This window comes from Serinus canaria, chromosome 8 (genome assembly GCF_022539315.1).
Source record: "Serinus canaria isolate serCan28SL12 chromosome 8, serCan2020, whole genome shotgun sequence".
In the NCBI taxonomy this organism is placed as follows: domain Eukaryota; kingdom Metazoa; phylum Chordata; class Aves; order Passeriformes; family Fringillidae; genus Serinus; species Serinus canaria.
The window spans coordinates 6037538-6055635 of record NC_066322.1 but is presented as its reverse complement, the minus strand read 5'-3'; the positions used below and the strand labels follow the sequence as shown (position 1 = coordinate 6055635).

Sequence of the window (18098 nt, the reverse complement as noted above, 5' to 3'; positions counted from 1 at the left end):
GACGTGCAGCCCTCTCAGACACTGCAGCTGCAAAGCCATCTGAAAATACCTTCATCTCAGCTGGAAATACCCAACGTCCCAGCCATGCTAAAGTAGTGTCAAACCAAGCACAGGAAGGGGAACAGAAAATCGGACCCAGCAGTGAGTTTGAGTGCAGGTTCATGTGCCTCCTGCTCTCTCCATGTGACCTAGAGCAGATCATAGTGATCTGCACAACTTCACTGCTGCTGTCCGTAACTGATCCCGGTACAGCCACCACTGCACTCCCCACCCCCATGCCCTCATTTTCACTTCCTCATGCTCTTCAATACATTCTGAACACTTTAACACTTGGGAGGACTTTTTATAACCCAAAAATTCCACATGTTAGAATCTATGTTGAAAAGAATTATATTCAGGATGCTTGACTTCCTAAGATGATTCTTATGCAACACAAGAAGAAAAAACAAACAAGCCAAAAAAAGAAATCCCCACATACATGGTCAACACACAGAAATATCTCCCTCAGTTTAACCACTGTTGTAAGCTGCAGCCACAATGGTTTTAAGGATACTGGCAATTTTTCTGCTTCTGTCAACATTATCACATTTGTATTTAGTCCCCCATCCATGTGACCAAAAAGTAAAGAAATTCTACAATGAAAGGATTACACAGCCTGTCTTGCTGCAGAACACACCAGAGCTGACACCCCACTCCTCTCCCCAAATCAAGAGACAGAGCAGCTCTGTGAAAACTTCTTTCCCTTCAGTAAGCAGATGTTCAAAGCTTTTTCATTTCCTTGAAGACTATTAAGAGACTCAGACAATGCTAACTTAGCCATTTTAATATAAAGCAAGCTTTCACAAAAAGTACTATACTTCATAACTCTATACCTTTAGATGCCTAAAGACGCATGTTTTCTCCACATATTTGCTTACCTTTTCACTGAACTACCCCATCTTTCCTTGAAATGCTTGATATTCTCAAAAGCGAGTTGTATAAGTAACTGCAAACTTGTGCAGCCTTGCTGCCAGCTTTTTAAGTTTACTTCCATGTGCTTAAGCAATTCATTTAAGCTCATTTACCCGCTTTGCTTTCTGTAAATGTCACAACTGGCTATCAGACAGAAGCATCTGAACCAATAGGCCCAACTCAGCCTTATGTCAGGTAGGAATGGGAATTTCTCATCGCACTGCTAAATGAAATTAAAAAGTACCAAAAAGTGCCGCTCATTAGCTATTGCAGCTCTAGGGAATAAGACACGATCCTAACGGTATAGAATAACCTGTGTGAAGTGATTCCATTACCGCCAGAAAAAAATGCGAGCAACGAGGATTGAGGTGAAGTGAGATGACACGAGCACGAAACAGTGCCAGAGTCTCCAAGTTTTAGGGCCATCACCTGCACAGCTCTTCACTCTGAGGCACCTCTATGGGCACTATGTGACAACAGGGTCCCCGCAGCACGGGGCCCACCAAACCCAGGTAAAACAATGCTGCAAGCAGTATCTGCGGAGACGGGTTTCTGTTCAAACAAGGAATTCGTCTGTCCCTCCAGGGTCACCTGCCCATGGTCTCGCTGCCCCGGAGAACCCCTCGATGCCGGATGTGCCCGCGGGGCTGGCACAGGGCACGAACACCTTAACCCGGCGCTATCGCCTTTCAGCCCCTCCGCGAACACTCCCCGAGTCCGCCCGCCCTCGGCGTTCCCGGGACGGGGTTCGCTGGGCTCCAGCCCGGCGCCCCGAGTCCTACGGAGACAAAAGACGGACCGCGACCGCCGCCGGCGCAGCCCCGCCCGCCCAGGGCCGCTCCCGGGCCGGGTCTCTCCAGCCCCGGGCAGAGGCACCTGCGGCCGGGCGAGACCCGTTCCCCGCCCGTGGCACCCCCGGGTCGCGGCGCGGGGCTGCCCGTCCGCCTCCCCTCGCTGCCGTTCTCCCTCCCTTCCTCCCTCCCGCAGACACGGACACACCCCCGCCCCGCCGCCACCTGACAGCGGCGGGGCAGCGCTGCGGGGCGGCGGCGTCCGCACAAAGCGCGGGCCCCCGGGCAGCCCCGCGGCGCCCGGCCGTGCCTGCGGCGGGAGCGGGCGGCGGCGGCCCCGCGGCCGGGCCGGGCGCGCAGCACCTTACCTGTGCCAGGGAGAGGCGCGCGGCCATGCTGTTCCATGCCCCCGGCCGGGCCGCAGGAAGGACGCGCCGGGCCCCGCCACTCGCCGCACAACTTCGGCAACTTCCCCAGCCGGCCCCGGGCAAATCCCGGCACCGGATCCGCGCCCGCCCGCCGGACGGAGCCGGAGCCTCCCCCGCCGCCACACGGCAGCGCAGCCGCGCGCAAAACCGGGCGCGGATTGCCGGAGCCGGAGCCCGCTCGAGGCAGCTGCAGCAAAAACCCGGAGCCGGAGTCCTTAGCCTGACATTCCCCCCCTGCCAGGTCCTGGCCTCTCCCTCACCTTCCCTGTAGGCCCTGCTTCTGCCGGAGATGCTTCCAGCATGGTGAATGGTTGCAGTTCTCCAGTCCAGTCATGACACAGGTCGGGGAAGTCCCAAAACAGGAGGCAAACCAGGTCTGGGCTCAGTTGCAACAGAATTGGGCACAAGGCCCAGGAGGAAGCAGCGCGTGAGCCCAGCAGGATGTCCTGACCCGACACATCCTCACAGCAGTGAGGAGCAGCCCTGGGCTTGGCCTCCTGCTTCCCTCCACTCACAGGAAATCGGATGCCTATCCAGGCAACTCATGGTTGTGCACATCCTTTTGTCTCTCTGCTGGTACTCAGTGGCTCTTCTGCGGTGGGTAACCAGAAGAAAGGGATGAGCAGCCATTATGGCAGGAGAAACTGTGAGACATCACAGGCAACAAGGCACGAAGGAGCAAGATGGAGTGGGGAGTAAACTGCACCACATTCTGCAAATCCATGGGAAACAATTGTGTACAGACTGGCTGGAAAAATACTTGTGTCACCACTCATTCTCCTGCTCCTCATGTACCTGCTCACCTCCTCCCACTGGCTTATTTCCACTCCTACTCTGAGCTCTGCACTACCTCAGCATACATCAGTCACTGAGGGCTGAGAGAAAACGTTCCTATTTTTATACTTTAACCCAAGGTGGCTTAGGCACACATATTAATTTGAAATATGCATTTGGACCAGTAAGAGGAAATTAACTGAATTACTTGATTACTGAAAAGCTTTCCCTACATGCTTTGTTTTCTTTATCTGTTCATAATTCTCTACCCCTCTGCATTGTTTTTGTCCTCCTCAGCTCAGTCGTGTGCTCATGCCCCACCTCTGCATCCTGTCATTCCTCAGCTGGCAGTCATCCTGAGCTGCTAGTGCTCATCGTCTGTCCTGAAACGTGGGATCCCTCCTTCCCACCTATTCCTTAATAAAGGTTTTATAGAAGCTCTGCTTCACCAACCTGTTTCTCAGCCATTTTTTTCAGCGAGAAAAAGATTATATGGAGGGGAAGAATATAAAAAGCAAACAGAATAGATATAAAAATATTCACACCATTCACATACTCACTGTCACTTCTCTACTCAACCTCACACTTTTCCCATAAGAAAAATCCCTAGAAAACAGCACAGACTTTATATTTCTAGGTTGTTTTTTTTCTTCTTTGATTAAAATTGGAATTCTATCCGAGAATAATTAATACCTGGAAGTTAAACCAGAAGATTGTAAAGGTACAGCTGTGTCTCCTGAGGAGAGCAGTATTTTTGGGAGGAGGCCCCTTGGTAGGCATTTGGAGAGTCTGGGTTTCTGAGCTGCCATGAGCTCATGTGGGTGCCCTTTGCTCTGTCAGTTGTTCCCTTCATCTCTCAGTCTTGCAGCTTGGCAGGGACTCATGGCCTCTCAGGAGAGAGGTTACACCCAGGCTGATGTGTTCTCACTGCAAAGAGAAGGAAAATGTAAAACAGGGACTTGGGATCTGGCTCTGGAGTTGGAGGCTTGATGCCGAGGGCTGCTCTGAGCAGGATTTTGTGGGCAGCTTATCTGGCTCAGCAGTGTTCTTGCTGCTGTTCCCTTTCTCGCCTGGGTGTTGCATCAAGTATTTCCCACCAGGTCCAGGAAGATATCCAGAGCCACAGCAAGGTTCTAGAATAAGGGTGTTGAGCCAAGGGATTTGTGCAGGTCAGCCAGCAGAGCTGTGTCACCCCAGAGCACAATTAAAAGCCCCAAATCCCCTCAGAGCAGAAGACTTGTCCAGTAGGGAGGTCTGTTCCAGCTGGTCTGCTCCAGAGGGCCTGACCTTCCTGAACCTTTGTGTTACAAAATAAACACAACAGACCCCCCATTTGACTCCCTCAAACTGTGAAGTGCATGGCAGTCTGCATTCAAAGAGCCTTTCCACAGTGTTCTCCAAAGCTGCTGTGGCAGACTCCAAGTTGCACCTGCAGCTCAGGAACAAGCAGGCAGTGCCAGGTACGTGGTTATGTACCTTCACCCTGGCTGTGCACACTCAGTCATCAGGCATGACCACTGTGTCCACACTCAGAGGACAAGAATCACTGAAGGTAACCACTGTGCCCTCTACAAATTAAAATAATAATGAGTTTCATATAATCAACACTGAATTAATGTGGTCACATAGATCTGTTGTTGATCATTCTGTGCATCTCACAGACAAATTGTCCTGGATGCCTCCAACCGCCTGAGTTAAAACAACCAGCTCAGAGCCTCAGACATCTCTATGACAATCACAACAGCACTTGTCAGTCTGCTGATGGTGAATGATTGTACTGCAGATTTTCACAAATCTAGAATGACAGCTCCCAGAAGAAAAACAGCTCTCTGCTTTTCAGCTGGAATCGAGATGTCATCACCTGACACTGGATCACAAAACTGGACTTCATACTTACTTTCAGCCAAGAGAAAATCACAGCTACTAAAATTTACTCAAAGCTGTTGGCAGGTTTGCAAAACAATGCCCTCCAATGACCTTCTTGGCTTAGCCATGAGCAGCTCACCAGGGCTTGGCTAGGGTGGAAGAGCTCCTGAAATCTGGAACTGAGGGATTTTCTAAATGTACCTCTCCTCTTATTTCCTCCTCAGTGGAAACCCCATTCTTCTGTCTCTCCCTTTGCTGACCTTTTGCAATATCTTCTGTGAATTGTGTAAGGAGTGGTGGGATTCTGCGCTGGGTTTTCAGGAAAGCTTGCTAAGAACATAAGAAAGTCAATAGATCAATGAACTGCAAGAATTTTAACAGCTTCATTTTATATCTTTTTGCATTCATCATGAATTCTCCTCCAGGAAATGTTTATCTGTAATCAGCTCTGTAAGAATTGCTATATGTTGATTTTTTGTTGCAAGACCCTCTACTACAGTGCACTTTATGCCCAAAGGACATGGAAAATAGTATTAGCATTCTTTTATTTGTAAGTGTAATAGGATTTTCTATGATTCTAAGTACTGGCATTTTGACAAATAGGTACAAGACCTCAGTGTTCTTTATTGTTTCTTTAAAAGTACAATGCACAAGGTTATGTCTGCACTGGACAAACAAGGGACTGCTAACAAGTCAAAACTAGCCAAATGGCTGGTGAGGACTGGGCCTTGCAGTAATGCAGTGAGCACAGCAGCAGCACAACCATTTTGGTGCAAATCCCCATGTGAAACACTGTGTAAGAGTATAAAGTGGCTTGTTCAGATACAGCTGAATTTGAAAATGAGCAAGATAGGACAGAAAGCCTCTCCACCAGTCAGATCTGTTTTATAGATCTCCAAATATGATTGTTAGTAAAGCTGGTAACATTTTAATCATATCCACTGGTCTCCCCAGAAATAACATCTTAAGTGTCCATCTCTTCCTCTCTCAGAGCTTTGGTCACCCTATGGATCAGCACACAGGCAGCCCCAAACAGCACGCAGGCATTTAGTGTGACTTGCTCTGCTCGTTCTAGGAAAGGTGTTACTATAGCCCAGGAGCACTCCGGAGGCTGAGAGAGGAATGACTCAGCCCTGCCTCCTGCATTCCTGAGCACCAAATGAGGTACCCAGCTCTCTGGAATTCCAGCGCAAAGCAGAGCAGGAGCTGCAGCATTGCATACACAGAACCAAGGATTTAAAAGTAAGAAGGATTAAGCCACTTTGAGTTTTACAGAACAAAAGGAAACATATGCATCACCACACAAAATCCTGGCCAGAAAAAGGAATCCCTGCTCTATGATCAAAGACTGTAATAAAGGGAACCTGACCACAGGCAAACAGACATTGCACAGGTTTCAGGCAGCCTAGCAACACCCATGCTCCTGACACAGAACAGCATTTCCCACATCTAGGTTACTCAGAGATCCCTCCTGAGAAATAAGGAAGATCATCACACAAACTTTGACAACCTTTGGACTGAGGGGACCTTTTATCAGAAATCTCAGACTATTTCCAGGACTAGTGACACAAATTGGTTTAGGAAGTCACCACTGCAGGTGTGCCTTTATCTGAAATCCACCCCAGGATATGCTTTGTGTGCTCTTTACATTTTATGCAGCTGCAAGTTTTCTAGACAAAGGGTTACAGATAGGCTGCTATGTTTTAAGGTCACAAGAGAACACTACAATCATCTAGCCAGACTCCAACAGACCTTCTGTGGAGATCTGTTAATTTCTGGGTTTCTTTTGCATAAAACACGTAATCTGTGAGTCCTACAGTGTATGTTCTAGGAGGATATCTAGTTACCAATGTACATTGATCATGATGAAAACTGCATAGGAATTATCTGCTAATTCATCTTGTGCTGTGCTCTTGTCTTCTTAAGGTGGTTTGCACACTTTCAAAATTATAGCAGCTTTGAAAGTATTTCAAAGTGGGTTGTGGGATGATCAAATGTTACAAAACTGTAGCAGTAGTAAAGAAACACAAACTAGGATATAAAGGTAACTGCATATTTCTTCATCTCTAAAGTGTTTTCTGTTCAGATGTTCAGAAGTATTTGAATATATCTGAATTTAACTCCTTCATCTGGCAGAAACAGAGTACAGTATGGAATCATTGTACCTCTTTGTTTTGTAAAATGATGTCATCTATATTGCCAGTATTCAGAAATCCAAAGGCTAAAATTGTTTTTGAACTGTAGCAATTAGAAAGAACAATATTGAATTTTTATTAAGAGAATGGTAAAATTGAAAATAACCTGAATAGGGCTTGAGTGAATCTCTTTAATCATATTTGATAGAAGAGTTGGCAAATCTGAAATGCAGCAGTACACATCCATGCTATTTTAAAGCATACACAATTTATATTTTCTTTTAGACTGTAAACATATTTTCTCAAGCTAATTTATATTAGCCAGATTCATGGGGCTATACCTCATGTTGTAAAAGAATAAGAGAAAATGTAGATATATACAAGAGGTCAGCCTGACCTCTAGATAATTAGCTGGATGACTGACAGCACAATGACATTTTTCATTCAAGACCATATCTGAAACCCAGGAAAATCTTCAATAGGCATTAATTTGACATGTCCAGCTAATGTAGCAGTTGGAGATTTTGCTGTTCCTTGAACAGCTTAATACATGTTCTGAAATAGAACAAGCAATAGTACTGCTGAAACAGCATCAGTCTTCATTATAAATTAAACACATCGATACCATAGTGTGTAGTGTATATTAAACCAAAATGGGGACTGAAAACTTAATATGTTTACAAAGTAGCAGGCAGAAAAGCTTTTATCAACAGTTTCTTCTGTTCCCTGTTTCCTTAGGCATGTTGTCCATACCATAAATCCAGGGAACACATTGCTCACCTTTCTGAAACAATTAAAAGATTATTATGTTTTAAGAAAACAGAAAATATTAAAAAATATAATCTACACACTGAATCCCCTAACTTCTCCTAACCTAGAATTAGTTTACTCTGCCCTTCACAAAGATTATTAATTTCAGAATTATATGATACATGAAGTAATTAGATAAAAGAGCATTTGGTATTTTTTCTTCTCATTATATGGTTTGTCTTTAAGACAAACTCATGACTGTTAATGGTAAAAGACCATTTTAGGTATTACTGTAACTCTTGATACTAGCAAGTGTTTCTTCTTGAGATTTCCTTACTTGTCCTTCCAATCATTTTCACCTTCTTATCTATTTTTACCTTCTCCACTTTCTTTCATTTTCATCTGGTCTTAATTACAACCATAACAATGTCAAAATGGTTCAGAAAATATTAAAAAAAAAAACCAAAACACCAATGCAGTAACATTGGTCATAAGACAAAAAATGACTTTCACAAATCACAGTAACCTACTACAGCAACCCAGTCTTCAAGCTGAGAAATTCAGGTACCAACATTTAAATAATATTTTTTAATTCATGCTTTTTCAGAACAACACAATATTCATATTTAATTTTACACTGGTAGTTTAAACTTCTCCTAAATGTAAATCATGTTCCACTTGCTCTCAGCAATGAAGTCTCTCATGTATGGGAGCTGCAGTGACAGAACAGAGATCTCAGCTGGGTTAAGGTAGTGAGTGCCAGAGGTTCAGTGAGATGAGTCCAAAGGCTCAACAGTAGAGGAAAATCAATCATATTTCAAAAGGTGTTAATGATTTAGCCCTCGGAGTAGACAAGGACAGAGATGATTCGACCATTTTAGTTAACCTTGATCAAGTGACATTTAAAATGGTGGTTTTGCTGCTATAGAAAAGCTCACAAATTATTGACAAATACAGTGAGAGGCAAGAGCAAAGCATTACTGTCCTACATCTGTATCAGTGCTGGGAGCTGTAAAGGAGCCTGCAGGTTGCACTCTGTGAAAGCTATCAAATACAAATTGCAGTGCTCTTTCTGCAGGCAGAAGGAATTTCCACAGATGCTTTTTCAGCTGCATTTCCCCTCCTCAAAAGCACAATCCTGCTGTATGTCCATAAAAGAGAAACCACCATGTGGGATTTTTTTATTTCCAGCCCTGTAGCAGGGAGTGGAATCTGTTCTGTTACTTGGCCAACTGTTGCACAACATCAGCAGGCAAAATGTTCCTTTAAGTGCAACACATATAATCCCACTGGTGTCAACATGTTAGACTAAGGAATGTTCCCTTAAAACCTCCCTTTGTTTTTTGGACTCCTGAATAATTGATATGTAATTATATTTTTTCATTCTTCTACATCAGGTTGGTATTATCAATAATAGACTGTAACTTGACTGATGAGGTAGTACCAGAAATATTTGTCTTTATGAAAAATGTTTTAAACACATACAATAAATATCATTGCTAAATATTAAAGACTGAATATTCTCTATTGCTATAAAGTACAAGATAAGTAAATAGTTCACAATTCAAAATATGTTCTCATTTGATTGTACATACAATGCAATTAAAATATGAAATATCCTTAAATATGACCAAGTTATTTGCTTAATGACTGATTTGTTTACTAGTTTGTTTGGGTTTTTTTGAAGATTAAGTTGCAGAAGTAATGCAGCAGTGATTGAGCCTCAATGGAATTGTTAAGGTGTGCATGTGACTGATCAGATGCAAAAGGGCATTAATGGACTTTGAACTCCATCAGCTGACAAGGACTTGCTTTCCTCTGTGCCACTTTATGTTCCTGTCCTGTTATCTCTAATAAAAGCTATCTCACCTGTTGAACAGGTGAAGCTAATACAGCTATAAACAGATATAGCTATGCAACAACTACAAAGTGAAAGTCTGGTGACCATTGATAATAAAATGTTTCTTTAAATTACTTTTAGTAGCATTTAAAGCAGCTGTGGTAAGTTCCAGTGTAATCATCACTGTGACTTTGAAAAATAAATCATGGATTTAGTAGCTTCACAACAGTTTTTCAATCAAACTTCCTCTCTTTACAAATAAAATTCCATTTAAATATATTCTGATTTTAAAAATGCACTGCAGAATCTGAAAGACTCTGTCCACTCCCACTGTCATTGGTAATACTAATTCAAAAGTGTTTCACAAAATATGAGAAGCAATTGAAGAATGTTATTTATAAATACCTACATCAGATTACCAAAATTATTGATGATGATGCATAAGCATCAAACCACCAAGATTTTTCAGATCCCCATATCAATTTAATTTGTTGAATCAGTTCAATGACAAACAAATTTGACCTTCTCTAGAAGGACAACCCTCCCTCCCCAAAGTGCTCAAAAGACAAATATATATCAGATATAAAACTGACACAAAGAACACTGAGGTCCAAAGGAGAAAAGTATCAAGGTTTTAGGAATAAAACAGAGGCAAAAGCCATATAAAGCAGGTAAGGTCAGATAGCTGGATGAGTTTTGCAGAAACAGAAGATGTATCCTTCCTGAAAGAATCTCCACGACTCAAAAGACATTCAAATTCCATCCAAAAACTGACACATTCTTGATTGTCAGTCTCTTTATGTTTAGTGAAGAGTTTGTTCCTGTTGAAATCAAGTTTCCTGTAATGTTTTTCCTTACAGAAATATCTGTAAAAAATTATTTAATTAATTTCTCTCTCCTTTCCTTGTGATAGCATTAATGATGGTAAATTACATATATACAGATGAGCATAGAAAGAAACACTCCAAAATCATCAGCAGAGCTATTTAGTTAACTGCAAAGTGAATTTATAGATGAGTTGCTTAATTTAGCTCAACTCCAATTTTTCTTAGTAGGGAATAAATCCGAGGCTAGAAATTAACTATGGGTCTCTTACAGAGGACTGCAGAACAGATCCATGTTGAGCTAGATCCACAACTGCCAGCCCAGAAATACAAACCATGCAGGTACCTCGTAGAGATCAAGGTGAGGAAAACCTGTATTGTATTTCTAAATACAGGTATATAGTTACTAATTAAAAGAATGGACAGAAGATCTTAGGTGGGAATGTGTGGAGGTTTTATGTGTGTTTTAACTGTATTTATCATGCACCTTGGACAACAAATTGAAGCAGATCCTACAGCCAGGACTTTTGCCGCCAGCAAGGCTCGAAAGGGGAAAAGTATCCAAAGATTGCTTCAAAACATGGATGAAGAAACTTCTGATCAAAGCCTCTGACAGAAGCACAGAAGCTTGGATTGCTTCCTTGGGTTTCTAAATCCTTTCATGGATATTTTTCCAATCAGGCTACTAGAAATTACTGTATTTTTAATTTAATTTCTACTTCAAGAAGCATGGTAGGGGCAGGACAGGCAGCTTGGCATGTGGAACAACTGGCACAGATGAAAGCCAGCCAGATGGCATTAGGCTAAAAGAGTTCTCTTGCCCAAAATATAGCACCCACATCCTTGGCAGATTCTAAAACCAGCACAGAATCTGTCTCTGTCTCTCTTTACCATTATCACACAGCTGACTGTTATATATATCTGCAGTTCTGAACCCTGCCCTTACAGCTTTGCAATAACTTCCCAAATTTCTCATATGAGGAAAGCACTTAACAGGATTCAACAAGGAAAAAAAAATTAATTAGACTTCTTCTTCTTTCAGGTAACTCAATTTTTTAACCTTGATGGAATAATGTTCATAAATTCCTGTAGCTCTTTGGGGATTACTAATTTAAAAAGTAATAGAATTTAATACTTGAATAAGCAATGTAATATGAAGATCTATTTTTTAGCAGATGAGCAGATTAAATATATCACAAAAAGTAAAATGCCTCAAATTTTAGATGTTGCACATTTAATTGCACATATGTAGTTATTTGATTAAATGAAGTATGTGAGCTACTTGAACCAAGAAGAAATATTTCCAAGCTCAATCTAATCTCATAATTAAGAATCTTCATGTACATCGAATAAGATCTGCCCAAACAATACAATATATCTACATTTGGTCAATGTTCTGTTCACAATTTATTATAAACTATACTAAAGTCTGATCCTCATTGCCAGAGGACTCAAACTTTGCTAATAATGCAATCTGGGAGTTTGCTCAATGTGAAAGCCTGTAAAAAAGAAATATAATTATCTAGAAAGAGAACCTGTGACAAAACTGCTTTATCCCTGAAATCCCCTGGTTAGTTCTAGATTTACCATTCTTTCCATCACTGCATTATGTGAGCCAAATTTTCTTCTCATACACAACTGCACAATTGCTATCCAAGTCCACAGGTTCAGAGAACTTCATGAAGAGCAGATGGTCTTATGTCAGTCTCTAGTGCTTGTAAAGAAATCTCCTCCATCTCCAGCCAGCATGAGATTGAAAAGCCAGAGAAGTTCTACACAGTGATCATGAGAGGGAAGTAAAGTGTTCCCCTGAAAACTGGACAAGGAAATGCCTAAAATTGCAAGCTGACTGAAAGAGTAAAAGGAATTGAGTCAGCATTCTGGGGAAAGGAAGGAAAAGGGAGGGGTGGAACAAGCAGTATATTCTCAAAAAAAAAAAAAAAAAAAAAAAGTATGTTCAAAGCAGATACCATGAAAAAGATAAGTGCTACTAGTGTGCCATAAATAATAGAAGACTCACATAATGCACCATTAAAGTTTATGGATCAAATCCTCTTTCCTGGCCATGATGTACTTAGGCATTGCAAAGACTCTCACAGGGTTGGTTACAGCTTTCTGATTCACTACCCAGCCCAGTTAATCTCTGGCACTGAGATGGGACTGGAGATGATTCATTAATGGAGGGAGCCAAATTGAAATTTCTCTACCCTACAATCCCTTTAAGACACTGTTTAAAGGGGCTGTAAAACTGGCTAATATATTACCTCCTAGTTCATTCAGGACTTTTCAGTCTAGAAGAGAAATTTCCTGGACCTTGGGTGCTTTTCTCTTGTTTTCCCTTGCCTGAGCACTGACAGGGGGCCCAGGACAGTGAGCAAGGCCTAGGGCTTTCCCCAGCTGTGTGAATGCTTCAATTTGTCCCAAATAAACAGAGTTTATTTCGATGTGTCATGCACATGTACATGCACATCCATGCTCACTGATCACTAAACTGCAAAGCCAATTCAAATTTCTGGTGTTCAGGGGAACTGTAAGCCTGGGTGCAATGTGCCCTCCGAGCATGCATAATCTGAAACAGATGGCTCAACAGATGAGCTGCCAAACACTCAAGGCCAATTCAAATGCCATCCAAAAGTAAAAGTTATGTGGGATAAAAGTTTTTCTTGTCCCACTTTAGATAAACAGGGCCTATCTGCTTGGAAGATGATTCTTTCTCATTTTCTGCTTGTCTACTTATTCTTTTCAAATATGGCATGCTCTAGAAAACAAATTCAGTTTTTACCAGCTGCCATCAGTTTCCAATCTCTTGTTTGGTTTTTTTAATAAAGGTCCATACTCTGGAGTGAAGAGATTGCAGGGTTATTTGAGCGTAAGTTAAAAAAACAAAGCCGACAAGGAAAGAGCAAAATACAGGAACTTTCTGACCTTCAAGGCTGCAAAGAAAAGGTTGAAAATATGAAGTGTTCAGATTCCTTTTTAACTCATGCTTTGGTTAGCAGTGCTTAAGCACAAGTAAATAATTTAAATTGCATGGACTATGAAGTGTATTGATTTCCCATTTAAACACTCTGACACATGGTACTAGAGAGCTCTCCCCAGCTTGTGATGCTTCCTAGCTTTTCCACAGGACTCCCTGCCCATAGCTTGCCTAAGTGGAGGCATTGTTCCTGCAGGCATTATTATGCCTTAGGCAATGTCTTCATTGTAAAGTAAACCTGATTTAAAGCTATCATATGTCTTGATTTTCCCATAAATGCGGTTTTTGGACACCTGGAATTTTTCCTGGCGTTGCACACACACACACACACACACACACACACACACACACATCTATGTACATTTTTGTCTATTAATCTGTCCATCTCCCCAGATTCTGTATCTAGGTGTCTGAATTTCTTAACATCAAAAAAACCCCAGACAATGGCAGATAGCATACTGCAGAGTTCTGGTGTTCATGAAAAAAAAAGAACATTTCCAAAAAGTAATTACACAGTCTGGGCACTCACAGTACAGAATGCCTATGTGGCTGCTGGGAAGAGAAATGACAGCCATCACTTCAGTCAGCCAAGCACCACTGAGATCAGTCACACTGCAGAACATTACCTATGCTTCACACTGCACCAGCTAACACCGCACTGATTATCCCCTGAAATGTTTAAAGCACTACAGTACTACAGTTAAGGATTTGTGGGTGTAGAAGATTCAAGCTAAAACACACAAAGAAATTGTAAGTTAACTCCACAGTCAAGACAAATGGTGTAATATTGGTCCACTACCTACAAGAAAAAGAAAATTCCTGTCTCTGTGTTTTAGAAATTCTGTGCAATGAGTAAATGTAATGCAGGGACTGCAGCAATTAAATGTAAGGTATCACTGCTGATATTTAGCAGAATAAATTCTCATTCAAAAGCATGAACCCAAACAGATGCAGTATTTTGCAGACAAATGGGTTAATGTTATCAGTATATAAGTGACAGCTGGATCTGTGTAGGATTTTGTTTAGTCTAAAATTGACAGATGTGCAAGCCAAAATCTGAAAGACAGATAAGACAACAGCTCATTTGCTACTGGTTTTGCTGTATTCAGAAAAGCTGTATCTGTCCTCTGTTTGTCAGACTAGAAACATAAACCAGAGAGTGTAATGCTAATGATACACTCAGATCCTGCTCTCTTGCTTATGCATTATGAATAGCAGAGCTTAACAGTGTAGTTACACTCTTTAATCTCTTAAGTCAGTGTCATAAATTTTGCTCTTGATTATGTGCATGTAACTACCTCAATACCAAAGGAACACAAAAGTCTGAACAATGTTTGGGCTGTTTGGCTTGGAGTGGAAACACCCCACTGAACTCATGCTTTTCTTTGCTGGTAACTTATTTCCAAAGGCTCAAAGCTGCTAATCTCCAAACTACATAGCACATTTGACCAGTAAATTAGAACAAACTATTTATTGTGTATAACCCAAGTAAACACACCACTGGAAGAAACTACCATGTCCTAAACATTACCAACTTCAGCTTATGCTATGCAAATTAAAGTTTCACTGTACACTGCAGATTTTTTTATTGTTAGACTTCCTTGTAAGTACATTCCTTACAAGCTTATTTTCAAAAACTAATTCTCTTGGGCAATGGAAAGCAAATTATGTAACTCTCCCTTTTGTCAATTGTCCAGAGAATTTGGTTAACTCCAGTAGCACTTAGAAATTTTAATATTAATGTTATTGTAGGATTTTCTTAGAAGTTACATTGCAGTTACTGCTGCAATAGTTTATTGGGGCATTGGGAAGTTCACAGACTGAACTTTTGAAACTTGGAAGCAAACAAATGCAACAAGGCCTGGATTTTTTTGACTCACAAAGTGAGTAACAGAGCCCTGTGTAAGCTGCTGCCTACAAGCTGAGTAGGATTTCCTTTGTTTCAGTCCATGACATTTGGGTCTATTTCAACAGTTCTGAGCAACTTCAGCTTCAGCAAAAATCAGCAAAACTGTTCATGTTGGAGAAGCGGCAAAGTAAGGTCTGACTACTAAAATGTAAAAATTAGGCTACAATATTATTAAAGATCCCACAGAAATACCACTTTTTACTGAAAAAAAAAACCCAACCCTGACAACACAAAACTCTCCTTGAAATAATAGTTTAAAGAGTCCCTTAGTGAAAATAAGTCCCTAAATGAAAATAAGAAAAAGAATAATATTAATATTAATAATAAAAATTAGCAGTAATGGCTCAGAAGAAAGGTCTAAACAGCTCAGTGTCCTGTCTCCAGCAGTGTCAATAGCCAATAGCCAGGGAAACTGGTAGGAGTGGAAAATGTAGTGACACTGCTCTGCTGGACTTCCCAAACTTCCAATGATTTACAGTTCAGAAGTCACCTGGGCTGGAGTTAATTCTTGTGAGTGGCTGTTTTACTTTGGACAGCAGCTTAATGTATCCAATAATATATCCAAGGCTTTTGTCTTCCCCCTGCCAAGACTGAAACCTCACCAGGGTGTGCAAGGACTTTCCCTGATCCTTGAACCTCAGTTTTCTTCCTGCTCATACCACGCTGATGGAACTGCAGGAGGTGCTGCTCTGAACTGAAGCCTCACTTTATCTGGAGATCTGATGTAGCTGCATTCTGCACAAGTCTGAGAGTTCACACATAAATGAAATATTCTCCTGACAGCTCCTGAGAGCTGACACAGTGGCAAAGCACCCATCTGCTTTCTAAATTCTGGTCCAAGTGCACATCGTGATTTTAGGGGAGCAATCTGAATGTATTCTGCCGACTACTTATTTTTCTTCTACTAAATTAATTTTCCTTTTTTTTTTTTTTCATTTCTCATAGAAGAGAGAGAGAGAGAATTGAGTAGGATGAAGAAAAAATGTCTGCATTTTTGCTTTCATCAGAACAAGGAGAAAGCAAATCCTTTAAGTAGGCATGAAAAAGGACTTTTTCATTCTCAGATAAGAAGAAAAAATCTTCTCCAGTTTTTGGTTGGATAAACTTTGCTAGTTTTGTCTCTCATTCTTACACAAGAAACAGTAATGCTGAAGAAAAATCTTTTTGGCATGCCAAAATCAGGGCAGTATTAAATGAGGGCTTATACTGTTCATGGACTCCTACACACAAATCCCTGGGAGTAATGCTAGACCTCAAGAAAAATTATTTTACCTTAAATTCCAGAATAAAATGTAGAGGAGACAGAAACTCATTCTACATTGACACAATGGAAACTTAGTTTTAACAGATACCCCTTTAATACCTCTAGTTATGGAAATTAAATGAACAATAAAGGCCCACATTGTACATTGTGTATTATGATGGATTGCTCAGCTCAGGTCTCCCTGATTTTACTTTTATCCTTCCTTTCATCACTTATTTAATACCCTAAAAATTACCACAGTCAGATGTCTGTTATTAACCTGGACAAAAAACCAAGCCAAACCAAAAACCCAAAAAACCAAACCAAACCAAGCAAAAAAAAAAAAAAACCCAAAAAAAAAAAACCCCCAAAAAAACCAAACCAAACCAAACAAAACAAAAAACCCAGACAAACAAACAAACAAAACCAGGGGGAAAAAAAGATAGGGAAAAAGATATTTTCCCTCCAGTTTTTACCAGAACTTTGTACCACTGAGTGTGGATACTGCTCATAACAGCCTAAAAATACACATATATTTTGGAACCTATCTGTATGTATAAACACCAGTTTTAAATACTACCTTTGATATTGCTGTATCTATTAATAAGAAATAAATACAGTGTATGAAGAAAAACAAACAGTCCTTAACTGAAAGTAAACACAGCATATAATCCTTATGAATAGTGACAATACTCTAAAATACTAATTGAGTTCTTAGCTTTTCCGTTGCTAAATTTGCTACACATCAAACTCTAAGTCTAAATTTTGTGAGAAGATGATGATGGATGTATTGCATTCTTGCTAAACTGGTTACAAAGAGTGAGTAACCCTACCTGAACACATTAATAGGGCAAACACCAAGAAAAAAAGGTGATGGTGAGAAAGCTTTGGGGAAAGAGATTATACTTATTTGCCTTTTTGTAGCAGTGGGCTGCATACCACAGCTGCAATGAAGGAAACATTCCAGTTGAGCAGCATTCCTCTGTATCTTTTCAAAGCCTCTGTGGAGGCTAAAGTAGGAATCACTTATTTGTGGTTGAGAAAATAGCAGGGACTTCTGCATTAAATTTTAAATACATTCTGCTCAGAGGATGATAAGATGTTTAAATCAAATGATGAGACGTTACCCATCTAAGCAATGCATTAGGAGTATGAAATGGGATTCAGCATGCTGTGAATTCAAACTCTTGTACTCAGCAAAGAATCATAGACTCACACAATACCAGGTTGGAATTATCATATTATCCTCAAGGATAATATGATAATATGGTCCATTCTTTCTTGGTGAAAGTACAGACTAGACAATATGGCCCAGCACCCTGAATTTTAGAAGTGTCCATGGCCTGTTGATCTCAAGAGTAAATTATGATATTTTAAGTTTTATAATAAAATAATACAAAGATGACAATGAATTGTTCACCAAAATTCATTCCAGCATTTTTCTACTTGCTACACTGATTTCCAGATTACCAGAGCTCAGCCAATGTAGAGATGGAAAATAGCCTGCATAACTATTTCTTCAGTATAAAGGCTAGGTAATTTTAAAGATTATTTTGTATTAGATTTATACTATGTTTAAGTTACAGAACCTGTTAAAAGGTGCTTTCCCC

The 18098-nt window shown here is 40.8% G+C and overlaps 1 protein-coding gene across 8 annotated transcripts in view; it reads right to left on the bottom strand.

The window, feature by feature from the left end:
- The window catches only part of EPS15 (epidermal growth factor receptor pathway substrate 15), a 68374-nt gene that overhangs the window by 45269 nt on the left and 5007 nt on the right, over positions 1-18098 (bottom strand). For 4 of the 8 annotated variants that reach the window (XM_050977598.1, XM_050977597.1, XM_050977601.1 and 1 more), the window contains exon 4: positions 3638-3871. The exons of 2 other annotated variants lie outside the window; for them this stretch is intronic. In XM_050977598.1, coding sequence (XP_050833555.1) covers positions 3638-3724 — 87 coding nt within the window. In that variant the 5' untranslated portion in view covers positions 3725-3871. 2 more of the 8 variants (XM_009088714.4, XM_030226265.2) reach the window with 2 other exon arrangements.